At 43.7% G+C, this 27890-nt stretch overlaps 1 protein-coding gene across 2 annotated transcripts; it reads left to right on the plus strand.

The window, feature by feature from the left end:
• BDH2 (3-hydroxybutyrate dehydrogenase 2) lies at positions 1-27477 on the plus strand. 2 transcript variants are annotated; one of them, XM_061419495.1, is made up of 11 exons: positions 1-115; positions 2199-2400; positions 3329-3420; positions 4461-4539; positions 6503-6599; positions 9008-9116; positions 17794-17854; positions 19049-19162; positions 23996-24054; positions 24641-24733; positions 27124-27477. In XM_061419495.1, the coding sequence occupies exons 3-11, from the start codon at positions 3349-3351 to the stop codon at positions 27175-27177; spliced, it is 738 nt and encodes a 245-aa protein (XP_061275479.1). In that variant the 5' UTR covers positions 1-115; positions 2199-2400; positions 3329-3348; the 3' UTR covers positions 27178-27477. The 2 variants fall into 2 exon arrangements, with proteins under 2 accessions (XP_061275479.1, XP_061275480.1); XM_061419496.1 differs by lacking the exon at positions 2199-2400 and having other exon boundaries at positions 17-115.
• Positions 27478-27890: the final 413 nt, after the last annotated feature.

Consider the following 27890-nt stretch of genomic DNA (forward strand, 5'->3'; position numbering starts at 1 on the left):
TTGAACTACAGATCCCAACAGGCATTACTAGGCACCTGACTTGCTTCTGCACAAAGGTCTTAAGTTTCTTGCCAGCGCAGTGATCTGGAGGACGCCATGAATTTGCTGCTCTAAAGTAAGTTTCCCGATATATTAAAAAAGAAATTTTGGTGGCGGGGTGGGGTTGGGGGGCGGGGAAGGAGAGTTGTAATTTTCAGATGTTACTTTGTTCTTCAGGATTAGTTTTAGCCGTAAGTTCGGAGTAAGGGGGGATGTTTAACAAATTTGAATCTCTGGTAAGTTTTTCAAAATAGCCAAAGAAGTCTACTGTAGACATCCTTTCTCCGGTTCGTCAAGAATTCCTGTAAATGATCTGTGTCTCTGGACTCTGCATTCTTACTGCGGAGGGTGGGGGTTCAATCCCTGGTCGGGGAACTAAGATCCCATAAGGAAGGTGGGCCAAATAAAAAAAATAGCACTTAGATTCTAATATTTGGAGTAAGCAATCCATCTTGTCTGATTTTCACGTTGAATTTATTGAAAGTTGCCTCATTTCGCCATTTCAGATTATGTTTGCACTCATTTTTCCAAATAAATGTGTCTTCGTGTAATCGTTCAGTTTATCTAGTTATAAGGCTTTGGCTCTAAAATCTGACCCCAGAAAGACAGGGAGGACAGCTTGGAGGAGGCCATCAGTGAGCAAAACAGCTACCCTGTGCTTCAAGCGCTTTTACTAAGCGCTTCTCTTGGTGTCAAAGCTTCCTGGCATGTGCCTTCACAGGGCCATGGGCCAAAAGTCACTGATGACAGCAGTGTAAAGTAGCAGCTTTTTAATACATCATGCTCAGGATTGGGGGCGGGTAAGGATTATTGGGGTTTCTTACTTTCTAAAATATTATATTGAATGTTTAACTTAACTTTAACCATGGTTTAACTTAAAATGTATCACTCATGTAAGAAGGAAAAAAAAAAACCTAAAATTGCATCAAAGTAGGTCGGCCATTGTGAAAGTCCTGCTTCTCCGTCAATCACAGAGCATTAGTGAAGTAGTAAGCTAGTCCCTGGGGGTAGTTCTTAGAACCAGGCGCCGTCAGTCAGGTCCTGCAAGAAACTTGACTCCTAGAGAAAGTTACACACGCACGAGTTTTATTAGAGGAAATGCTGGTGTGGGAGAAAATAAGGAGGGAACTGGAGCTGGGAGAGCCGTCAGACCGTGAAGGAACCGGGGAGTGGACGAGGGGCAAAGCGGGGTGCGCGCATCCTGCTTCCCTTGCAGTCCGCGGGAGGAGCGCCACGGCAGGCGGGAGGGGCTCGGCGTGTCCCCGAGCTGGGTTCGCCTTGGCAGTCCACCGGAAATGGCCCGGGGGCGGTGGCCTCGGCACACACTCAGAGATGGGTTTCAGACCGCAGCGCTGGCATCATGATCAGTTACGGGTACCAATTCCGCGGAGCCGCAAGGCCCTGGCGCCCTATGGGGATTTAGAACCACAAGGTCTTCTCTGTATCCAGGATCAGGAGGCCTGGGTTTGAATTCCTAGCCGTAAAACACTAGGCGAACCACGTAATCTCTTTGAAATCAGTGCACTGGCGACCAGGCCCTGGGTCAGCTCTTAAACACCCTCTTTCACCGCTGCTCTCTACCCCTTTATTTGTCCACCGCCTCTGCACGACTGCAGTTTCCTCCAAAGGAAACCCCCTGCTCAGTCCCTCCCCAGGCCTACTCTCCAGTGAGCTTTCCAGAATACACATCTGGTCGTGTCATGCTCTCAAATCCTCCAGTACCGATTGCCCACAGGAGTACCTAGCCCTCAGCGTGGAGAGCTGGGACAAAGGTTGCAGGCTTGAAAGTGTATGCGAGTTACCACAAAAAGCCAAGGTTGGCTGACGAGAACAGAAATAAGTTCAAAAAGAAATGACTGGATCATGTGAGCCCTCCAGGCTAGACGAGCTAGCTCTCTGCACTCTTTATCAGACAGGTAATGAGCAGACCGGGAAGGTTATTTTGTGCATGTGCTATTTGTTAGCTCCCCCAACCCCTACCCTTTTCACTTTATAAAAACTGGAAAATAAAACTCAAATTCTTAGCCTCTGCTGCTAAAACTGGCCAACAAAACATGGGCTGGAATTTCAGAGGAGGGCGTCCTCCCAAAATAGAAAAGCAAGGTCTCTGAAAGACTTCTGTCTTTTGCTCCTTTCCTTCTCTTTTGCCCGGAATGCAGATGTGACGTCTTGGGAGAAAGCAGCCATTTTGTGCCTTGCTGTGTGGTCAGAGGCATACACTAAGAACTGCAGGATGAGAGAAAGAACTCGGTTCCCTGCAGACAGCCTCATTTGATCATCACCTGACTCTTCATTCCCTGTAACCTCATCACTAGCCTTTCCTGTCACCCTGCGATCTGTTACAGTCCAAGCATTGACCAGGTATCTTCTGTAGATCCTATTTCCCCTCTGTCAGACGTCCTCAGTCCTCCCTTTTAAAAATCACTATTTGTGTCTGTTAAAGTGTTACTGCTGAATGCTCAGACTTGAATCAGCAGCACTGTGGGGTAGGATGTTCACTTACGGAAGAGTCAGGAGACCTGACATTAGTCCTGTCTTTGCTGTTGACCAGCTCTGTGACCTTGAGCAGGTCAGATCAGTTCCCTCAGATGTAAAAGGGGGGCTTGGACAGGCTCTAACTTTCCAACTCTTATTTTTCGATGACTTTCTGAAGCCAACTGTGAAATCGTCCCAAGAGACCCGGAAAAACCACAGATGATTGGTAGTACAGACCCCAAGAAAAGTGTACAAGGGAGGAAACAAGGAGCAGTCCCAAGCAGGGAGGACCCACGCAGTGTTTGCAGGGAGGGGCAGCGGGGAGAACGGTGGTGGGCTGTATCAGCAGCAGGGGCTGAAACGACCTGAAGATGGCTTAAAGTCTGATGTCTGTCTGTCAGTTACCACTTCAGTGTGTGATAGTCGCTCAGTCATGTCCGACTCTGTGACCCTATGGACTGCACCCCTCCAGCTTCCTCTGTCCGTGGGATTTTCCAGGCAAGGATACTGGAGCGGGTTACCATTCGCTTCTCCAGGGGATCTTCCCAGCCCAGGGATCAAACCTGTGTCTCCTGCACTGCACAGATTCTTTACTGACTGAGCTACCAGGGCTTTGCTAAATGTTTTTATATGCAAAGCTAGGCATTTAGGGCAAGCATTCTTGGAGATTGATGGGGATCTTCTCAGGTGGTGGGAATATTTGACAAAGGTGTGTGTCTTCAGGGTCTTAAAGGAGTCTGTTGAACCATTCCTTCTAAATGTTACTGCACAAGGCCATGGGCTACAGTATAAGCCATTAAATACATGTCTGTAGATTAAACCGCAGGTTCCAGGATGGGTCGACTTGATGGGAAGGTCATTGTCCTGACGGCTGCTGCTCAGGGGATCGGCCGGGCAGCCGCATTGGTAAGTTGTTATCTTTTGTTGTTTGCTTACTCACTTTTGTGGTACAGAATTCTGGGGCCAGGTACCACGGTTATTTAGTTCTGCTCTTTTTTTTTTTCCTTTTGTGCTTCTGTTGTCTTAAGTTACAAGAAAGGAAAGTGACTCCTCCGACTCCAGGCAGATGAAGGAATGAATACCTCACATTTATCCTGTGACATCACTGATAACCTTTGAGCTGAGAAACTTGTCTGTCTGCCTTAGTTTCTCTGCACCATAATAAAGTCACTGAAGGGGCCCTACAGAAGTGCATTGTTTTCTGAAATTATGTCAGTTCAGAGGCAGGACTCCAGACTTACGAGACTATCAAGTTATCTTTGCCTTCTAATTTGTATCAACTTCTCTCACATGAAACCCCCACCTGAGCTAATAATCCACTTTTATTAAGAGGAAAAGTGTTGAAATAACCCATTTTTCTTTTATTATTTGGATTTTAGTCACTGCTCAGAAATAGAATGCAGGCTGTAAAATCAAAGAAAGGTAGTATTTTCAGAGGTGTTCAATAACTGAATCCTAGTTTTTTAAAAAATATATTTATTTGGCATTACAAAGTCGGGCTTCCCAGGTGGCACAGTGGTGAGGAATCCACCTGCCAATACAGGAGACAGAAGAGACTCAAGTTTGATCCCTGGGTCAGGAAGATCCCGTGGAGAAGGGAATGACAAGCCACTCCAGTATGCTTGCCTGGAGAATTCCATGGACAGAGCACATGGTGGGCTACAGTCCATGGGGCATGACTGAGCAACTGAGCACACACACACACACACACACAAAGGGACAAAGTCAACTGGCAAGCACAGTGTATGTCACATTGTTCTAACTAATGATAAAACAGACTAAAAATGTGAAGAACGAGGTGAGACTAGGTAGTGTGAAATTTCACCTATTTCTTGGGGAAAATAATAGCGACAATAAGATAAAGGGGAGAGGCTAAGTGACTCTCGGTTCACGAGAGCAGTTTAACCAAGTAAACAAAGGATTTATTTGTGCGTTGTGTCTACCAGGCTTTTGCAAAAGAAGGTGCCAAAGTCATAGCCACCGATATCAATGAATCCAAACTTCAGGAACTGGATAAGTACCCAGGTAAGCACCTCCATAGCTTGATTTTGACATTGGAGTCTACAAGGGATTATAAAGCATTAACACTTTACATGTTGAAAGAAAATTCCTTAGCTGTTCAGCTCCATGGGCCTTCTTTTTAGAGCCAGATTCTCTGATACCCAGTTTGTATTCTGTGAGCCTGCAGACAAAAATCTGTACACTTAAATGTATGAACGAAGTTTTTAAGGTGCATATTTAAAATTTTTTATTTATCCAACATGTCAAAGGATTCAATAGCTAATTATGAAGTCGGACATGACCATTTAACAGTCATTATGACAACTTCTTACTTCTGAGCCCCCCTCCTCTAAGGGCAGCAGTGTCCAAGAGAAACATGATGTTTGTCACAGGCATAATTTTTTCTAGTAAAATATACATTTAAAATGTTAAAAGAAACAGGTGAAAAGTTTAAGAATATATTTTATTTAACTCAATATATCTAAAATACTGTAATTTTAACGTACTCACGATCAAAATTATTAATGGGGTATTTTACATTTTTTTCCTAAATCTGTGAAACCTGTGTGTATTTTACACTTAACAGCATATTTCCAATCAGACTAGCTACACTTCAAGGGCTCAGTAGCCACATGCAGCCAGTGGCTACTATACTGGAAACAGCTCAGCCCTAACATTACGTATCACAACCAGAGACTCTAAGAGATTATTTAGATGTTTATTACCCCTTATACTATGGGCTTCCCTGGTGGCTCAGACAGTAAAGAATTCGCCTGCAATGCAGGAGACCCAAGTTCTATCCCTGGGTCAGGAAGATCCCCTGGAGAAGGAAATGGCAACCTACTCCAGTATTTTTGCCTGGAGAATCCCATGGACAGAGGAGCCTGGTGGACCAAAGTCTACAGGGTTGCAGAGAGTCACTCAGGCATGTGCGATTACCAGTTTCTTTCTACCACTTACTACATACACCACACTGAACCTAGCTCCAATATCAGAGAGGTTCAGGTGACTCTGAAAGAAATCAGAACAGAGCACTTATTTAGAAGTTGAATGGAACAGGTTCCATGATCAGCACAGATCAGTTCACTGACCTAGTTGTCTGCACTGGCCTAGTTAACTGCACGAGACTATCTTGAATTGTAATTCCAACAAATCAAGCTGTTGGAATAGAAAAGCACAGCACAAAGGAGGCCTTTCTGAACCTCGGTTTCAGTCTTCCCTTCTGTTTATAAACTTTTCTTTCTATATCCAAAACAGAATGATGAACCATGTATTATTTAAAAAAAAAAAAAACATAAAAATAGTGACTGCTGCTTCCGTTCGAGAATGTTCAGGGGGTTTTGAGTAGCTGGTGCGGTGTGTGTCTCTCACACCCGCATGCCAGATCTCTTGTGGCCGGTGTTCAAGTGTTTCATCCCTTTGTCTGGCCTCTCATTTCTTCTCCTTGTAATTTGGTGCAGAAATAAGTGATGATAGCTTTGGCCAGCAGAGTCATTTCTGAAAAATAATAGAATTAACATAAAGGTAAAATACACAAGTAAAAACAATACCTTATCTACCGCCCCTGCCTTTACCCTTCACACAGACAGAATCCAGCATCACTGTAGCAGGGACTTGGCCTCTGAGGGAAAGAATGGGCTGAAATGAGCTGACTCGCAGCAATTACTGCTGGCTTACTGAGAAGCATCTGCTATCGATCATCCCCATGTCACTGTGAAGTCTTTATTCAGAAAAGACCTTTATCATTCAATTTAGAGACTAGAGAGAAGGGGAAGAAGAAAGAGAACTGTTATTGGGAGGTCAAATAGGGAGACTTCAAGATTTTTACTGATAGTCTTAAGATTATGAAGACCCTACGAATGGGCAGCAATCCTACGAAGCCTACCATACAGATATTACCATCTTCATACTTGGAAATAGCTGAATCTTCAAAGCTAAGCATCCTTTACGGAGACAGGCAAATAATGCCCTTTGTTTTATATTTCAGGTATTCACACTCGGGTCCTTGATGTCACAAAGAAGAAGCAAATTGACCAGTTTGCCAATGACATTGAGAGACTTGATGTTCTCTTTAACGTTGCTGGGTAATTCACAACTTTTCACTTCCACTCTTCTTACAGAAAGCTTTCTGCAACTCTCACACAAAGAATTTTGATAAAGCAAAATTATTCATTGTGAACCATAATATATTCCTTGGGGAATATGGCTAAAATTTTGGACATAATTTTTTATTACAATTAAGATCAGCAAGTAAAACAGCCGTAGACATTGACATAGGCTTGGGGTCTACAGGCAGTTAGGGTCACTCAGGGCACCAGCACTAACACGAAGCTATTGCTCTTTTCAGGCCTGGTACCAGGCTCATGCCAACGGACTTGTCACTGATGCTCTACTAAGACTGATAAAATAATATGAAAAACTTTTCCAGTAGAGTGTCTTTAAAATGACCCTCTATCAGAGTACATTTAAAAGAAGCCAAGTACTCAGATTATTGAGATGTGAATGTCCCCAATTTTTTGGCACATTGGCACCCCACTCCAGTACTCTTGCCTGGAGAATCCCATGGACTGAGGAGCCTGGTGGGCTGCAGTCCATGGAGTCGCAAAGAGTCAGACACGACTGAGCGACTTCACTTTCACTTTTCACTTTCATGCATTGGAGAAGGAAATGGCAACCCACTTGCCTGGAGAATCCCAGGGATGGTGGAGCCTGCTGGGGTCTCACAGAGTCCGGACGCACGACAAGCAACTTAGCAGCAGCAGCAGCAAGTTCTTTATACCTCCCAAGCTCAGTGTTTCTTATTGGGACAGTCAATCCCAGCAAAAGAAGGTTCACGTTGTACCTTTATACACAACACAAAGAGAATGGCTTAACTGAACGTCATGGGGGTGGTACCAAGCTTCCTGAACCACACATGTAAAGCTAGAACTGGAGCAGCTACATGTAGATACAGCCACCGCTGGAACCCACTCTCCCTTCTCAGACATATCAGTAGATGTGAGTAAATAGGATCTCAGTAGATACCTTCCAGATGTCCCACTTTTCTTAGGTAGTGTTAAATTTATACTCCTGCATTGGTAGAAGAATCCTAGAATGTTCTAATATAGTTTTATGGTTGTACCTAATCATGATTCAGAGTGGAAAAAAAAAATCTCTGCGTTCATAATTTATCATATGTTACAATGTATGAAAATTAAATTAGAGCAACAATTTGTGATGATCTGGTTTATAAATAACCTGCTCATCCCTCATATGAGGATATACACAGAACCGTGGAAAAAACAATTAGCAAAATTAGTTTCTGAGCATCTGTTAAGTTTTCAGCAACCTAAAGGATACAGAAATAGAGCGTGTGATTCTTGATGTCATTCAGTTGAACTGGAAATACAATGGTGCATAGGAATCAGAACCAACAATCTTTTATAATTAATTACATAATTTTGGTCCGGGGACAGTGAAATCAATAGGACTCAAGTGTTTAGAAAGCTTCCTTGAGGAAATGTGACTTCAAAAGAGTGAAGTTTATATTAAAGGTTTTGCTTTGTTCTGCAGTGTTTACTCAGTATGTTAGAACTGTAGAGTAGGGGTACTGCTTTGCTACCCTGAGATGTTGAGACTTGTTTCCTTGAGTTTAGATTTCTCCTTGAGAATGTTAAATTTGTGCCACCAGAGGGCGCTCTTGAAATAGTAGTTAAGCATTCTATTCTCCTTTGTTTTTTATTTTTTTTAAATGGGTTTCCCTGATGGCTCAGATGGTAAAGAATCTCCCTGCAATGCAGGAGACCCCAGGTTTGATCCTTGGGTCGGTAAGATCCCCTAGAGAAGGGAATGGCAACCCACTCCAGTATTCTTGCCCGAGAAATTTTCCTTGGAGTTTTGATTTCCCTTGAGAATGTTAAATTTGTGCCACCAGAGGGCGCTCTTGCTCTTGAAATGATCGTTATGCGGCGTGTTCTCATTTGTTTAGCTTTGGGTTTGGGGTTTTGCGGGTTTTTTAATATGTATTTATTTTTGCTGCATCAGGTCTTAGTTGCAGAATGCAGGAATCTTTCATTGAGGCCCACGGACTCTCTACTTGAGGCAAGCGGGCTTAGTTGTCTTTAGCATGTGGAATCTTAGTTCCCTGCCCAGGGATGGAACCCACATTTCCTGCACTGGAACCTGAATTCTTAACCACTGGACCACCAAGAAATCCATGTTTATTTTTAATGACAGTGATTTTCCTGTGCAGTTGGTATAAAATTTCTTACGTTTCTTAGTTTCCAAACTCCTGCTTTCTTTTAAAAGAAGTTTTTGGTCTTAAACTTTTTTAGCTTATGGTGTTAGAATACTTCACCTAATATACTAAGTGATACTAGGTTTGACTTGTTGATCGTCTTGGTAATGGAAGGGACAATGGTCTAAGCCAATAAAGAACAATGAAAAGGATAAGGAAATTCAATAGAAGTTTTTTAGGATGATCATTTTCCCCATTGCTTAATCACTCTTCCAGTTTCGTCCATCACGGAACCATCCTGGACTGTGAGGAGACAGACTGGGATTTCTCGATGAACCTCAACGTCCGCAGCATGTACCTGATGATCAAGGCTTTTCTTCCTAAGGTAAGGTGACCAGCATCGCTAGCATAAGCACCAGGAAATAAGTGGGTCTCCACACTGGACATCCAGAGAGGATCCCCAGTCTGATAATAGCTCACATACTGACTAACCTGTATTGAACATGTATATCAAGACATTTAATAGAAATGAACTCGTTTAACTTTCCACTTCATTCACTCAAGGGCTATGGGCCAGGCTGCATTTCAGATGAAGAAGGCATCAGAGAGCTAAACAAAGTCCTTTCTATAATGAAGCTCCTGTGTTTGAGGGGTGAGATGGGACACTATGTCATCAAATAAACGTATAACATGTGGGATGGTTGTGAGTACTATGAATTAAAAAGATGCTAGTTTATCAGAGAGGTCCAGGAGGGCCTCACTGAAAAAGTGTAACTTTCATAGAAGTCCCAGGGGAGTGAGGGAGCCGAAGGTTCAGCTATCTGGGATTGGCAGCAAGGAGGCTTGTGGGACCAAAGCAGCCTGATGAGGTAGGTGCTGCTTTATCACGTCCAGTGTGTGGAGGGATGAAGCTGGGGGGTTAGATAACTTGCCAGAAGTCATGTGACTAGTCAAAAACTAGCCATTTAACTAGGAAGTGGTTACAGCCGGGATTTGAACCCTAGAAGCTGGGCCCCTTCTTTCTTTCCTTTCTTCCTTTATGGCTGGAGTGACTTTCTGTCGCTGTGCAGGGGCTCTCTCTAGTTGCGGCGAGCTGGGGCTGCTCTCCAGTGCTGCTGCAAGGTCTTCTTGTTGTGGGGGCTTCTCTCATTACGGAGTACAGGTTCTGGGTGTGCGGGCTTCGGTAATTGCGGCTCGCCAGCTTAGCAGCTGTGACGCACGGGCTTCGTCGCTTTGCGGCGTGTAGGATCTTCTCAGACCAGGGGTTAGTCCTGGCTTGTCCCCTGCATTGGCAGGCAGAGTCTTAACCACTGGGCCACCAGGTAAGTCCTGGGCCCCTTCTTGAACGTCAGTGTCTAGACACACACTCATTGCTTTTCAGTACCCTTGCACTCCTGCTCTCAGCCGAGCCACAGAGGTACCAGCAAGGTGAGAGACAGCGTGTGCTAAAGAGAGAATATTCCTCCTGAGTCTGCTGCCCTCACATTCACCAGCCTTCACACAACTCATCACTGTTTTAAATTTATTTTACAAAGAACCATTAAGTGCCTTTCAACTGAGAGCGCCACACTACGTGCTCTGGGGGAGGGGAACAGAAACATGAAAAACACTGACTTCAGATGAGCTTATGAGCCAGCAGTAGCAGACTGCACAGGCTCAGACAATGAACAAGGTGGACTTTGCACAGAACAGGCTCAGTTCAGGGTTGTAAATTGAACCCTAGTGAAATGCAGAAACGCTGGGCTCGAAGAAGCACAAGGTGGAATCAAGACTGCCAGGATAAATATCACCTCAGATATGCAGATGACACCACCCTTATGGCAGAAAGTGAAGAGGAACTAAAGAGCCTCTTGATGAAAGTGAAAGAGGAGAGTGAAAAAGTTGGCTTAAAGCTCAACATTCAGAAAACGAAGATCATGGCATCTGGGCCCATCACTTCATGGGAAATAGATGGGAAAACAGTGGAAACAGTGTCAGACTTTATTTTTGGGGGCTCCAAAATCACTGCAGATGGTGACTGCAGCCATGATATTAAAAGACGCTTACTCCTTGGACGCTTACTCCTTGGAGGAAAAGTTATGACCAACCTAGACAGCATATTAAAAAGCAGAGACACCATGACCTTTGCCAACAAAGGTCTGTCTAGTCAAGGCTATGGTTTTTCCAGTGGTCATGTATGGATGTGAGAATTAGACTGTGAAGAAAGCTGAGCACCGAAGAATTGATGCTTTTGAACTGTGGTGTTGGAGAAGACTCCTGAGAGTCCCTTGGACTGCAAGGAGATCCAACCAGTCCATTCTAAAGGAGATCAGCCCTGGGTGTTCTTTGGAAGGACTGATGCTAAAGCTGAAACTCCAGTACTTTGGGCACTTCATGTGAAGAGTTGACTCATTGGAAAAGACTCTGATCCTGGGAGGGATTGGGGGTAGGAGGAGAAGGGGACGACAGAGGATGAGATGGCTGGATGGCATCACCGACTCGATGGGCATGAGTCTCAGTGAACTCCGGGAGTTGGTGATGGACAAGGAGGCCTGGCGTGCTGCGATTCATGGGGTCGCAAAGACCCGGACACAACTGAGCGACTGAACTGAACTGAAATGCAGGAGAGCTGCCCCTCTCCTCCACCCCAGCTGGGTTAGATGACTGGCACACTGAATGCTGCCCCAGCCCAGGGCGGGAGATGAGTTTTTTGATGGCAACACAGTTGCTGATACTTTGCTGTGGACATTAAGCCTAATGTCAAGAAGGATACAGAAGAAAGCTAAAAGGAAAATTGGAGAAATTGACTTAGTAATGAAGGAACTTTTTTAATCTACTTCTTTGCGTCTAGAAGGAATCTTTGGATTGGCCCTGGTGGCTCAGATGGTAAAGAATCTGCCTGCAATGCGGGAGACCTGGGTTCAATCCCTGGGTCGGGAAGATCCCCTGGAGAAGGGAACAGCTACCCACTCCAGTAGTCTTGCCTGGAGAATCCCATGGACAGAGGAGCCTGGTGGGCTACAGTCCATGGGGTCACAAAGAGTTGGACACAACTGAGCAACTAACGTACACATGAATGTTGAACTAGCAAATTTTTAAAATATATACATTTTAAAGACTTTGTCCTTTTAGTTTTTCTTTTTGGCCAAACTACACGGCATGCAGGATCTTAGTTCCCTTTCAGTTCAGTTCAGTCGCTCAGTCGTGTCTGACTCTGCGACCCCACAAATCGCAGCACGCCCTTTACCAGGGATCAAAACTGCATCCCCAGCAGTGGATATGCAGTCTTAACCGCTGGACCACCAGGATTCCCAGGATTGCATTTTTTTTTTTTTTGCCTGTTTGGAGTTCACGAGAATCTGAACTGGAGTGTATTTCTTGAAGATTGAAGACTCGAAGACTCAAGATCAGAGGAAAAGCAAAGGCTATGGTAAAAGAGCAAGCTTGGGTCAGATGGATAAGCCTGTTTCATGTGTAGGCGGCACATCTGTACACTGAATGTCTGATAGACACTGGGAAGGATGTGGGTGTAAGGTACAGTGGAAGCCAAAATTTAGACTTGTTAAGTGTTCACTTTTAAATATCAAATGCTAACTTTCAAATTAGTGAGTTTGCCTATGAGGTAAAGCAACTTAACAATAATCCATGTGAGCCAGTGGCACTCGTGTGTAAAAAATCCCAAGAGATATTAATGACTGGGATGAGAAATCAGAAGTCACTGGTCAAGTGACGCTAACGGGCCTGACCCGGGATTTTGGAATCAGGTGTTGGAAGACCTTAGGCAGGCCTGAGCTCTGCCCCTAAGTCGCCACGGGACCTGGGAGATGACACTCCCTCAGCATCTGTTTCTTCTATTTAAAATGAGGGTGACAGATTCCACAATCCTTTCCAGCCGTAATTATGTTCCTTAACTGTGATGCACATGTACCGGCTTAGAACTTTCCAGGGGAAGCCAGAGTTTGCAGTCTAGGCAGATTTGTAAGGTCAGGTGGTCAAAACACAGGAATAATACTGGAAATTTTTGTTCATGAATTATTGTTGTTGTTCAGTCGCTCAGTCGTATCTGACTCTTTGTGACCCCATGGACTCCAGGGTTCCTGAATAAGCATACAGAAAACCATTCCAAGACTGAAAGAGCACTGAAAAAGCAGAGAACGAATTAAAAATACTGTAAAAGGAGGTCAGTGCAGAATCCAAGGCCCATCAGAAGAGAAGATCCATTACAGCAAGGATCCGGGAGTGTCTTGGATATTTGGGGGTTTTCCTCCTTTGCTGAATCTTAGACGGGTCCCTCACACATTGAGGTGCTGACCAGACATTTGCTGGATGAAGAAATGAATCTTGGTTGTCAGTCCGGGTAGAGGTCATGCATGGAATCACTGAAGACAAGCCAAGGTCTGCCAAATTTAGGAGCTGAGCTCTGGTCAGTGAGGGCAGAAGAGCTCACAGTAGGCTAACTAGATATAGCCAGAGGGAATCTTTAGAGATCTTTGTAGCACCTGCCGGAGTCTCTGAGAAGTCAAAGCTTGACAGCACAACCATGTCCAGGCACTTCATTTTATTGTTGCACCTGCCAGAGAGGAGCACTCACAGCAAGACAGCAGGTGCTGAGCTGGTGGTGAGAAGGCAGCGTGGGAGGAAGGCAAGGACTGTGGGTTCTAGAATCAGCCGGCAGACCTGGGCTAAGCGCATAGTCCAAGGGTTAGAGGGCAGCAGTAACATGTCCCGGGTGACTGTATTCCAAAGCACTGCCTGGGGAATTTATTGCATTTCAGAAGATCGGCGACTGAACTTGTTCAATAGTCTATCTTTATATATTAAACTGTGTGTGTGTGTGTGTGTGTGCTCAATCACGTTATCATGTCCGTGTCTTTGTGACCCCATGGACTATAGCCCACCAGGCTCCTCTGCCTGTGGAATTTTCCAGGCAAGAATACTGGAGTGGGTTGACATTCCATTTTCCAGGGGATCTTCCCCACCTAGGGGTTGAACCCACGTCTCTTGTGTCTGTCTCCTGCACTGGCAGGCAGATTCTTTACCACTGAGCCACCCAGGAAGCCCCAACTGGGCTACGTATATTCCATGGGCTTCCTGGGTGGCTCAGTGGTAAAGAATCCACTTGTCAATGCAGTAGACATAGGAGATGCAGGTTCGATCCCTGAGTTGGGAAGATCCCCTAAAAAAGGGACTGGCCAACCACTCCAGTATTCTTGCCTGGAGAATTCCATGGACAGAGGAGCCTGGCGGGCTACAGTCCATGGGGTCACAAAGAGTCAGACATAACTAAGTGACTGAGCACGCACAGCACATGTATTCCATGTATATTAAAAATGGATTGTATATTTCAATTATACCTCCATGAAACTGGGAAAATTAATTAAGGCAGGTTATGTTATTTGCTAAAATGGATAAGAAAATAATTTTAAGGCTTAGTTTTCAGCACTGTTATACTTTGCTAATTTTCCTGGTCTTTTATTACAAGGACTCCTCTTTATTATGACCCTCTTTATTATATAGACACGCAAGTTGAGTTAAATAGTTTCTTTTTCTGCCACCTTAACCTCACTGGGTCACCTCAGCCTCTCCTTGTATCCCTTTAGTCCATCCAACATAAGACCTTTGGTTATTTTAGACTTTCTGCTCTTAAGTACAGTTAGTAGCTAAGTATCAAAACAGAAAGTAAGAGTGCCAGAAGGAAACACAGAATCTTGGCAAACTCATCTCTGGGTCATTGAACCACTCGCCTTCTCCATTCCTCACCTCTCTGGAAGCTGCTGGAGAAACTTGCGCCAATGGAAGTGACTTTTTTCTTAGAGCCCTTTCACTGCCTACAGAGACTCCTCCCCCGTAGAAACCGCGTACTTGCCTTTCATAACAGAGCATGTCCTGGTTTTCCTCCCTGTGTCCTCCATCTCCCCCAGCACTTATTCTGACTCTTCACCATCTCCGCCTTGTTCCGTACAGCCATCCCCACACCCTCTGATTTCAATAAGTTGGTGCCCATATTACCACCAAAATCCTGACTTTCTCTGCCCACTGATGCAGAATAAATAAGTACAGAGACAGAGCTTGGAGAAAGTAGGAAAATGGCTTTAATCTCCAGTGGGCCAGGAGGAGAACACAGCAGGCCACGACCTCAAGAGCTGAGCCCCCCACGTGCGGAATCTGAGGGCATCACATAGACTGGGCTCGCAGTTTGGGGTGTGTGATAAGGAGCGAAGTAGTGAGAGTGTTGCATTCTTTTCTGGTTTCAAAACAGTCAGAGCTGGCATCAGGTAGCCCATAATTGGGCCTGGTAGTCCAGTAATCAGGTCCATTTGCCTGTGGTTTATCATACTGCGGCCCCTCTTTGAAATGCAAAAAGCTACAAGGGGTAGTCTGCAAAAGAAGGGGGAAGGTAAGCACCTGGTCCACGATGTAATTTACATAGAGTTAAGGGGCAGAAGGTGCAGGTTGTAATTTACATAGTGTCTGGTTAGTTTTGTGAGATACAGACTAGTAACCGTTGCAGTTAAGCCGAGAGTGATTAACTCTTTCAGGCCCGTTTACGTTCCTTCTCTAGTCTGGTCAGTTTCTTTTCCTTTCCTTGTTCTCAGCAGAGGAAAAGCTTCATTGCTATTTTTGCTGCAACACCCATTAGACAGGCATTCTCTCCAACTCTCACTTCTTCCCCCTCAAACCTTCATGGGTGGGTACCCATGTGAATCTGCATGCAGTGCAGGAGACCCAGATTCGATCCCTGAGTTGGGCCTGGAGAAGGAAATGGCAACCCACTCCAGTATTCTTGCCTGGAAAATCCCATGGACAGAGGAGCCTGGCGGACCACCGTCCATGGGGTCGCAGAGTCGGACATGACCGAGCGACTGACACTTTCAGACTGCCCATGCCCTTGCACGGGTGTGTATTCTCTTGAAAACACATATATGTCTTTTAATTAAGTATAAAGTGAAGTGAGTGAAGTCGCTCAGTCATGTCTGACTCTCTGGGACCCCATGGACTATAGCCCACTAGGCTCCTTCGTCCATGGGATTTTCCAGGCAAGAGTGCTGGAGTGGGTTGCCATTTCCTTCTCCAGGGGATCTTCCCAACCCAGGGATCGAACCCGGGTCTCCTGCATTGCAAGCAAATGCTTTACCGTCTGAGCCACCAGGGAAGCTGGCAATTAAGTATAAGTTCCTCTGAAAACATTTTCAATTCATAGCAGCTTTTTTTTACTGATGTACCCTTTTAGGTCTGGGGCAGAGCTCAGCCATCTGCACTTGAACCTAGCCCCTCACAAAGTTTCGATTTATTAAGTGTACTGACTGGCTGCTGGGTACCCTGTCTAGGAAGACAGAACAGTCACACACCCTCCTTTTAAGACCTTCACACTTTCCATGGGGGATTCTGATGGAGGTATTGTTGGGTAACACTGCCTTAGATGGGGTGGGGGGTAGAGCCCTCACTGCAGGCAGCCAGGTCCCAAGTCCCATCCGAGTTACCTCGATTGTCTCCACCTCTGTTGCCCACAGACATCTCTGGTCTCTACCCTTGAGCCGTGTCCGACTCTGCGACCCCATGGACTGCAGTCTGCCAGGCTCCTCTGTCCATGGGATTCCCCAGGCAACAATACTAGAGTGAGCTGCCATTTCCGACTCCAGGGCATCTTCCTGACCTACACTGGCAGGCAGATTCTTTATCGCTGAGGCCCCTCATTTCCTAAATCCCTGCATCATCTTCCAGTGATCCCCTGTACATGAGACAGGGTAATTTTTCTAACCTGCAAATCTGAGCATGCCACTCCCCTCTGCATTAAACCCCTCATTGTCTCCACCGCATTGCCTTCTGGTTTAAACCCAAATTCCTAAATTTAGCCCCTTTGGCCTCTGCAGCTTTCTAATATTCCAGCTTTCAAAACATCAGCCATCCTCTGCGTGCCCCGCAACCTTGGCTGACTCCTTCTCGCCACACCCGACTCCTTCTCTGTGTCGGACTCTGCAGACATGGAGATGATGCACGATGGTACAGGTGGATTTTTGAGTTTAGCATGAAGGAACTACTGCTGAGATAACATTCCTGCTGCAGATTGTATCGGCTACTTGGATCAGACTGGTAGTTCTACAGGCAGGCCGGGACTGAGTCGTCTGTCTTTGAATCGCTGGTCGTGACTCTGTATCTGACCACAGTAAGTAGTCAACAAGAATGATACATGGTAAGAGTTTTCCATCAGGAACACACAGTAACATTAACATTCATCAGCCTTTCATTTAGCTCAGGGTCCCTTCTTGGTCTTGCCGATGCTCTTATGCCCCAGGAAGGCAGTAACCCCTTGAGTAAAGTTCCTGCCGATGTATACACAGGCCGTCAGTTCCCGGGAGTGACTGGGTGAGACCATTAAAGCTGCTTCACGGTGTTTAATGTTAACTGTTAATAAGGTAGCTCTGCAAACTATAATAAATGTACATCTTTTATTTTGGGCTTCCTTCATAGCTCAGTTGGTAAAGAATCTGCCTGCAATGTGGGAGACCTGGGTTCGATCCCTGGGTCCGGAAGATTCCCTGGAGAAGGAAATGGCAACCCACTCCAGTATTCTTGCCTAGAGAATCCCATGGACAGAGGAGCCTGGAGGGCTACAGTCCATGGGATCTCAAGAGTCGGACACAGCTTAGCGACTAAACCACCACCACCACATCTTTCAGTTTAGTTCTTATTTTTGGCCGTGCTGGCTCTTTGTTGCTGCATGGGCATTTCTGTAGTTTCCAAGAGCGGGGGCCACTCTCTAGTCACTGCACACAGGCTTCTCACTGAAGTGGCTTCTCTTTTGCAGGACACAGCAGGCTCTAGCTCACGTGGGCTTCAGTAGCTGCAGCTCCCGGGCTCCAGAGCACAGGCTCAGGAGTTACTGTGCTTGGATTTAGTTGTTCCACTGCATGTGGCATATTCCCAGATCAGAGATCGAATCCACATCTCTTCTTTGGCAGGTGGATTCTTTACCACTGAGCCACGAGGAAAGCACCAAATGTACATCTTTTAAAGAGGTAGAATTTTTAACCTACAGAATAGCATGTTTTGGGGGGTTTTTTGTCTTTGTTTTGTTTTGGCAGATGCTGGCTCAGAAATCTGGCAACATTATCAACATGTCCTCTGTGGCTTCCAGCATCAAAGGTAGGCGTGTCTTCCTCTGGGAATCATGACCCATGGACTGACACATCTTCAGGAGCTTAAGGGTTTGGGGAACAAGCACAGCAGAGATCATGTAACCCACACATGAGTTCAAAACTGCTTTTTTTAAAACTGGAATTAAGCACCAAGCCTTTTGCCTTAAATATGAACCAATCATGGAACTAAAGTTTGCTTGCTTTGCCCTCCTTTTTTTTCCCCCTCTAAATGGATATAGAAATGAAGATCAAAATGGGGGAAGGAAACATTTATCCATTTAATTAATCAAAAAAGATGTACTGAACATCCACTAGATGCCCCTGACCCCAGAGAATCCACAGCCCCAAAGGGGGAGAGAGATGGGGAAGCACACGTCTTCTGCAGCGTCATAGGATTACAACAGAGCTCTGCACAGAGTGCCCTCGTGGTACCAGAGATGGACCTCTGCCTGTGGACTGGGGAGAGCTGCACAAAGACGTGTGAGCCAGCCCTCAGCGAGAGGTCAAGCTGCAAACACGTCTGTGATGCAGACATGGAGATGATGCCTGATGGTACAGGTGGATTTTCAAGTTTAGAATGGAGGAGCTACTGCTGAGATAACATTCCTTCTTTCAGCAAGGATACACAGTAAGCCCTCCTGGGAGAGAAATACAAAGAAATAGGTTTGGTTGAGTTGTGTTTTGTTTCCCTTTGATTTATCCTTGTTGTTTGTTTGTTTGTTTTAATTTGGAATCCACCTAAGAGTTCTACCAATTGATGATGAAAAGCTAAGGGTACAGCTCTCACTTAAATGTAGCATCTCAACACAGAAGTCTCACCTGAATTGTGCCAACAATGATACTATGTCCCCAGATTCAGAAACTAGCCCTATTAATGGAGAAGAACTGATATCAGTTTTTTAAAAGGGTGGAGTGTGAGGAAGCAGGACAGTGGTCTCCTGCTTCCTAAAGGAGACTGCTTTTTATTTCTTCCTCCCCTCCTTCTCAAGTATGATATGCCCTGGTGGCTCAGTGGTAAAGAATCTGCCTACAATGCGGGACGCCCAGTTTCCATCCCTGGATCAGGAAGGTTCCCTGGAGAAGGGAATGGCAACCCGCTCCAGTATTCTTGCCTGGAGAATCCCATGGATAGCGGAGCCAGTCCATGGGGTCGCACAGAGTCGGACACGCCTGAGTGACTAACACCTGCTTTCCTTCTTAGGCGTTGTGAACAGGTGCGTGTACAGCACAACCAAGGCGGCCGTGATCGGCCTCACAAAGTCCGTGGCTGCAGACTTCATCCAGCAGGGTATCCGGTGCAACTGTGTGTGTCCAGGTGAGCTGGGCACTGTGGGACCGTGAACTTGACCTTTCTGACCTTCTGGCTGCCGCTCTGAAAGGCGTCTATGCAGGCTAGTTTATCACATGTTGTGTTGTCACTGGGCAAAGCGCGAAAGAAAAAGAGCCTAGGCTAATAGAGACACAGATGTAGGAACAAACACGGACACCAGGGGGAAGAAAGCAGAATGGGCCCAATTGGGAGACTGGGATTGACATACATATACTACTATGTATAAAAGAGATAGCTAAGGAGAACCTGCCGTATAGCACAGGGAACTCAACTCATTGCTCTGTGGTGACCTGAATGGGAAGAAAATCCAAAAAAGAGGGGATATATGTACGCATATAGCTGATTCACTTTGCAGTACAGCAGAAACAGACACAGCAGTGCAAAGCAACTATACTCCAGTATAAAATAAAACAATTTTTAGAAAGAGAAAAAAAAGGGGGTTATTAAGATAATAGTCCAACGGTAAGTTGGGAATAAGACCCTAAGTCATTAGGAACAACCTGCAGATGTGTTAAAAAGCAAAATTCAACCAAGTAAATTTGAAAATCTAATTGGCTGTATTCAGTGATTCATAAATCAGGTGGCATCCTGTTTAGCAACTAGATGGATGCTCCAAGGAGTTCTATACAAATGGAAAGTTTTTATGGAAAGGAGGATGGGGCAAGGAAGTCATTGGCAAAAGAAAAGGATTTTCTAGGCTGTGTTCCTGTTAAGTTGCTTCAGTCGTGTCCGACTCTATGGGACTCTAAGGACTGTAAGCCTGCCAGGTTCCTCTGCCCATGGGATTTTCCAGGCAAGAGCATTGGAGTAGGTTGCCATTTCCTCCTCCAGGGGGATCTTTCCAGCCCAGGAATTGAACCCACGTCTCTTACATGTCCTGCAATTGGCAGGCAGGTTCTTTACCACTGTGCCACCTGGGAAGCCCTATTCCAGTCTAGGGAGGAAGGGATGGCGTGAATTTTATCGTACAGATTGCCTCTTCTTCCTCCGGGGGGAGAGAGGGCCCATGAGGCCGATACCTCACTGGGTGCCGACCAGAAAATTCCAGACTGGTTGATTAAGATTCTATTTCTGGTAAAGACTGAAACTGCAGTTAGGTTAGGCATTAAATACAGGTTTGGTATCATGGGCTTTAGCACAAATGATGCCATTTTGATTTAACAAATCCAAAGTATTTAAATGCTACTTGTGTGGATGGGGGCCATTCTAAACCCTGTGATTAACAGTCATAACTGGCCTGGGCTTGGTGTTTTGGAAGCAGGCCAGGATGATCGTCTCAGAGAAAAGGCGAAAAGTAGGCTGTACTCCCAGCACAGCAGGAAGGAGAAGGAGCCTTCGGACACAGGGAGCCACTGAGGCAAGTCAGTCACCTGGGTGGCCCATAAGCAAAAAGGAGGGATTAATACCTTCCTTTATGCTATACAGAGGGGGTCGGCAAACCGTGGTCTGCAGGCCAGATCTGACTCACCACCTGTTTTGTAAACACAGTTTTATGGGAACACATCTCACCCAGTTTGCTTCTGTACTGGTTAAGTCTGCTTTCATGCCAAAGTCAAAGCTGAGTAGTTGTAACAGACCAAATGGTTCTCGAAGCTAAAAATACTTTCTCACTGTTGACTAAAAAGTATGCTGGCCCCTCATGTAAAGGAAAGGAGAAAAGGAGAGATTATTATTAGTAGAAAGGACATTTATGTTTATACTATACAGCAGTCTATTAAGCGTGCAATAGCAGTGTGCCTAAGAAAACAATGTGTATATCTTAATTCAAAAACATTTTATTGCTAAAAAATGCTAACCATCATCTGAGTCTCCAGTGAGTCATTATCCTTTTGCAACAGTAACAGCATAGATCACTGATCACAGATGGAGGGTGGTTCCCTCCCACAGAAGAGGAAGGCAACATATGTATACCTATGGCTGATTCATGTTGGTGTTTGGTAGAAACCAACACAATTCTGTAAAGCAGTTATCTTTCAATTAAAAAATTAATTAATTAAAAAAAACGAATACAGTAATAATGAAAATGTTTCAAATATTACAAGAATACCAAATGTGACACAGAGACACGAAGTGAGCAAATATTATTGGGAAAATGCTGCCAGTAGACTTGCTCAAAGAAGCACTGCAAAGACCTTCAATTTGTAAGAAATGCAGTACTTGTGAAGTGCAGTCAAGCAAAGTGCAGTAAAATGAGGTCTGCCTGTTCAGGGTGCTGAAGAGGAATTACCAACTTCCTCTCTGAAACCAAATTCAGTATTGCATGTCCAGAATCAAAGTTTCTCTTCGTAGTTCACAACTGCTCTCGGGGGGTGGGGTGGAGAAGCATTTCACAATGACCCGTGGGACCTTTCCAAACCCGAGGGGCACACCAGAATTCGGGGAAGGAGTTGATGGGGAGCACTGTGTATGGTTTGGAAAGCAACACAGGGGATTCTGATGGCATCCTTCATGGTCTCCCCTTGGTTGAAAACCACTGACTTACTAGATAAAAGGGGTGAAGCTACCAAGTAACCTTCGAGCCGCAGAATTTCCAAGATTGAAGTGTTCTGTTTAATTTTTCTTGGACCAGAAAGGTAAACTCAAGTAACACTAGCCAAGAGGAGGATCAGGACTCTCCCGGCAGTCCAGTGGCTAAGACACTGTGCTCCCATTGCAGGGGGCCCAGGTTTGATCCCTGGTCAGAGAACCAGATGCCACATGTCTCAACTGAAGATGCTGTGTGCCACAACTAAAACAAATAAATAAACAAATGTTGTTTTAAGAAAAGAAAGAGGAGGATCTGACAGGAGAGACACAGTTTTGCTAGGTTTTAACATACACACTGGTGATATTGTTGGCTATTCTTGGTGCCATTTACCCAGTGGAATAAAATGTCTAATGATTTGGAAAATGTGGTTGTTTTAAAGCTGGACTTTTTGGAAGACTGGAAAATATATCCTCACACTGTCTGGGACAGGGAACTAGCTTTGACTCACTGAGCCAGTCACAGAAGAAAATGTGACAAGGAATGAGAGTCTGGGATGGTACTGATGGACGACACTTCAACACCAGACTGGTGTGGACGATGGCAGCGTGCGTCAGTCTGCACGGGGACTCGGCGGAGTCAGGTGGCTGGAATCGAGGGAGAGGACTAGGCTTGCCTCTCAGCCTTCACGTGTTGGTTGCTCAGTCGTGTCCAGCTCTTCAACCCCTTGGACTGTAGCCTGCCAGGCTCCTCTGTCCATGGGATTTCCCAGGCAAGAAATACTGGAGTGGGTTGCCATTTCCTTCTGCAGGGGATCTCTCTGACCCAGGGATCGAGCCCGGGTCTCCTGCATAGTAGGCAGATTCTTTAGCGTCTGAACCACAAAGGAAACCCTTAGTCATTAAGACCGGTCACATGTAAGATATGGTGCGCATCTGCCCCAGTGGGCAGCAAGAATTTTGAGGAGGTTGTCTTGAGCACACCGTTGGTAGAATTGTGGACTCTAAGGAGGCTGTTGATGAGGCAAGTGAGGAAAATATCAGAAATTGGATAGAGAGAGATTTTTATTATGTGGTATAAGAATTTCATCAACACTATTGCCTGCAGTAACTGTGAAGGGTGGAAAATGTTCCTGATGAGCCAGGCGATATAGCCAAGGCAGCAGCCACCCATCCTGTGGAAGGTTCCGCCTGCTCACAGTAAAGTGTGAGAGCAGAGAGACAAGCTAAGGACAGGGCTGTTAAACAGCAAGAAGCCAGGATTTTTAGGTTTCAAAGATTCCCAGCCTTTCCAGAGAAATGGCAAACGATAATAAAATTAAGATTCTGGTTCTGAAGGAGGGAGATAAACTGAGAGATTGGGACCGATGTACACACACTACTCTATATGATGTAGATAACCGAGGATCTACTGCATAGCACAGGGAACTCTACTCAATACTCTGTAGTGGCCTCCAAGAGAAAAGAACCTAAAAAAGAGTGGATGTATGTACACGTATAACAGACTCACTTTGCTGTAAACCTGAAACTAACACAACGTTGTAAATCAATTATATCCCCATAAAAAGTTTCAAAAGGAAGAAATTGTTTCCGAGCAAACGTCCAATCCCTGACACGCCCAGGAGTATGGTCTAAGGATGGAGCTGAGGCTATGACCGTGAGATCATTTTTTTATGACCTTAGAAGGATCATGTGGTCTTCCTGGAGTAGTCTTGTCAGCAGAAGAAAGGCTCTGTAAAGAGAATTTGCAGATCACAGAAATTAACAAAAATGCCTGGGAACTTGTTCTGTAAGGAATGTGAACTAAGTGGGATTTTTTTAAAAACAAATTTTTTTTTAATTCATTTATTTATGGTGCTGGATCTTCATTGCTACATCTGATAGCTCACAATTTAAACATTTTTAGTCATTTTTCTTGTTTTAATTAAAATAATTTAAAGTTATATTTTTTTCAATGAGAAATATGAAACAATGGTTAAAATAGGAATTTGAAACCAATGAGAATTTCAAGATAATGAGGAAAATGTAGAGCCACTTAAGTTATCCATAAAGTATCATGTGAATGTGATGAGACCAAAGTGTGTCCTGGGAATGCTGGGTGCTTCACCGATAATCCCTGCCTAGTATGACAAAGAATAATAGCTTGTGTTTTTGAAAATCATAGAAACATTATTAAAGAAGTTATAAGACTGTTAAATAAAAGGGCAGGCAGGTAGAGGAGAAATTGTCACTCCAAGTCATGAAGAAAAATTTCACTGATCATTGAATTATACAGAAAGCAAGTTTAAAGTTTAATTGCCAATTTCTTTTTCAGTCTAAGTAAGTAACCAAGCTGAATGCCCTCCTTTTATTTAGGAACAGTTGATACCCCATCTCTGCAAGAAAGAATACAAGCCAGACCAAATCCTGAAGAGGTATAGCTACTGTTTTAAATTTTTAAATCCTGTGGTTTAAAAAAAAAATTCCACTTCCTTACCTAGAGTAGACAAATCCGTAGAGACAGAAAGGTTGATGGGTGGTTGCTAGGGGGTGGGAGAAAGTAGGTCGGAAGTTGTTTTATAGGTATGGAGTTTCAGCTTTGCAAGATGAAAAGAATTCTGGAGATTTGTGCCACAATACTGTGGATCTACTTAACACTGCTGAACTGTACACTACACTTGGTTATGATGGTAAATTGTATATTATGTGCATTTTACCACATTTTAAAAAAACATAAAAATGCCCTCTTCTTTAGTACTAACTTTCTGATCCGTCACGGTGTCTATAGGTTTTAATATAAAACAAATAGTTTGAGTAGCTTGGGAGTTACCATAGTCCTGTTTGGTCTACAGTTAATGATATTATCAATAATGATATTGTCCTGTATCCTGTATCATGCATACTTAGTCAAGTCAGTGGTTCCTTTGTAGATTCCTCTTGCCTTTGACCTCCTACAGGTGTTGCAGGAGCATTCATAGTTCAGCTCACATCACTGATGTCCAATATGGTTTCTGGTTACAGGCACTGAGCGATTTCCTAAAGAGACAGAAAACAGGAAGATTTGCAACTGCAGAAGAAGTAGCCCTGCTCTGCATGTACTTGGCCTCTGATGAAGTGAGCACTGTTCCTCCTGGGGGGTTCATTATCCTCAATCACGTTTGGCCACAATTTGCTGATCAAAATAATGTAATTTAGGACGTGATCACATATAGGTGCTAAGATGTTGCATTTACAAAGTAGGGATAGGTGCTGACTTAATTTGCTTGACATTAAGGCCACTTTGACTTCAGCCACCAACTTATCCTCGTTCAGCTTTACATGTTGCTAAATCTGATAGCAAATGAAGCGGTGAAAGATTGAAAAAAAATTCAAATTGCTCAATTTAATTAAATTAAATGGCTCAATTTTATCATTCTTTTCAAAAATTACCAATTTGGGAAACAATATAATGATTAAGCAGTGACTTAATGTAAATCAAACCAGTGAACCTCCAAAATTGTGAGAGCTTCAAGTAAAATGGGGAAAGGGTAAATCAGATTTGTGTCCAGGAGGCAAAGAATTAGCATCTGGTGCTTTCAGTTTTATTAGTGATTTGTTTAGAAGAATCCCCCTACATCCTCCTTTTTGCCCCTGTGAATTCTTACTTGTTTATATTCATGTATGGAAATTCATAGTTCTGTCTCTTTCCACTTTGCATGTATTTAGTAACCAGTTTCTTCCTTATTGGCTGCTGTATATTTTGTGTGTGTGTGTATGTGTGTGTTACTCGCTCTTTCCGACCCCATGAACTGTAGCCTCTGTCCATGAGATTCTCCAGGCAAGAATACTGGAGTGGATAGCCACACCCTTCTCCAGGGGATCTTCTAAACCGAGGGATTGAACCCGGGTCTCCTGCATTGCAGGCAGATGCTTTAGCATCTGAGCCACCAATGACATACAGTTGTGAAAACAGAAACTTTTTTGTTAGAAATATTTCCTATAAGGTATAGAGCACGAAAACATCCCCTGTGTTTTATGCCTTTGAGTAATAACCAACCAGGAAACTAAAAAAAGAAAAGCAGGGGTAGGTGGGAGTAAGGAGGTGTGTTACTGATCAGTCAGCATCTCCTGAATGAAACTTGTACACATCCGGTAGTTGGTGAATGTGACAAACGCAGAGGTTGAAATGTTTTAGCGACAGAGTAGTGACTACTTCTCAGAACTATTTGTAGCAGTTTTTCATAGCTGAGAAAACTGCTGGACAGATTGTGATGGAACCAGTATATTGACCATTTTGATTTCTCTGAATCCATGTCTTCAGAAAAGCTCGTTTGATCTGGGGGTACTGCTGATAAGCTAAATTGCCCTGATTTAGCCAGAGCTTCAGATCAGATCAGATCAGTCACTCAGTCGTGTCCGACTGTTTTGCGACCCCATGAATCGCAGCACGCCAGGCCTCCCTGTCCATCACCAACTCCAGGTTAGCAAATATTTGGGAACACTCTGGCTTGAAATACACAACAAAAGGACCTTTGCCTTTTAAAAAGATCCTGAAGAGTCCATATGTGATCAGACAGCCTGCCTTTTAAAAAAACTAAGTGAAACTGGGGGTTGTTTCTTGGTAGAGTGACTACTAACCCATTCATTTATCTAAACATTTTATATGCTCAGTTTTCATATGTTGTACTTTACAACACTCTGTACTCCTGTTATGATGTCTTTTCCTTCCTACCTCTTCCATTATTTTAGGTTTCAGATGTATTTAAAACTAAGAGCACAGATTTGAGTCTTGATTATCCATTATCCAAAGGTTTAAGTTAAAATATTTCTAAATCTCTACCACAAGAATCACTTCAGCTTTAATTCTTTGGAAAAATAAAAATTCTATGGGAAAAAAACCCATAAATTTTTAAACTCCTTTAGTTTTGTACAGATTTAGATGTCTGAAACTAGTATAAATTGTTTTCTTGGTGAATAGATTATAGTAATTATTATTCACATAAATTTTAAAAAATACATTTAGTGCTATTCAGTTCCTGGAATTAGCCATGTATATTGATTAACTAAGTGTACATCTTTTTAAACAAAGTTCTGTTTGGTGATTGACATGACCACTTTATGACTGACACACTTTATGATGTTCAAAAGTTTATTAGTGGCATAAAACTCAGCTAGTTTAGAATACTTCTGAGTTTCAAAATGAAAATACACTATTTTAGCCTATGCTTTATCCTAATTCAGGGAATGGCTCCGTATCACAGAATTTTAACTTTCTGATTCTGATACCAAACACTCTTAGAATGTGACATTAATTCAGACACCAGCAAGAATCCAGTTAGCCCCAGATCATGAGAACACTCAGCAGTTTTAAATCATCTGGAATTTAATTCAAATTTTTCTAACTGCTCTTTGTTAAGTGAGATTTCCTAGTACTGTGAGAATAAACTGTTCAGCTGTCTCAATCAGGAAAACTGAAGAAACACAACCTGGCTAACTGTTTGGTCTCCTTGTCTTTACCACTGCAGTCTGCCTACATCACGGGGAATCCTGTCATCATTGATGGAGGCTGGAGTTTGTGACTTCAGTCAGGGTCTCCCTGCTGGGAAGGTGGGCCCTTCCTGACCACAGTTAACCTACTTACGAAGAAAACTCACCCATCCTCTCTTTCCAGTTAACGGCACATCAGTGAAAATGAGACCTTTTGATGATGTCATTGTTCACAAGAATCTGAGTCTTTAAATACATTAATCTCTTTATAGTCTGTTCTGAAATCACTGTAGTTTGGTGAGATAATGAACTCACTGCAAAAAAGAATATTTTAAGAATAAGCCTCAGTTTGTAAGCATGTAAAAATTAAAATGTGAATATGAAGAAAAATAGTTGTTTTTTTTTTTAAACGGTATTCATTTCTATTTTATTTCTATTTCCCAACATTCAGATATTTTTGTACAGTTCTGCATTGATCTCTATGTGGGTACTCATTTTAAAATTTTACACCATTATAAATGAACACCAAAGGTATAAAGGAGTTTGGCCTCAGTAACCAACACCTAGAGGGTTTTAGGTTCAGGACTACATATTGTTGATCTGTTATGTAAAAGACAAATAATCATAGATATTTATACTTAATGGATGCCATCACTTTTCTTAGTACTTTTTTTAGTCTAACTAAAAAATCTTTATTAAAAAAAGTAATATTTGACATAGGCATAATAAACATATAATTAACTAACACAGTATTTCCAGTTTGAGGGATAATTTTTAGATTAAGTATAGATTTCCTCACCAAATT

The sequence above is a fragment of the Bos javanicus genome, chromosome 6, assembly GCF_032452875.1.
Source record: "Bos javanicus breed banteng chromosome 6, ARS-OSU_banteng_1.0, whole genome shotgun sequence".
Lineage (NCBI taxonomy): Eukaryota > Metazoa > Chordata > Mammalia > Artiodactyla > Bovidae > Bos > Bos javanicus.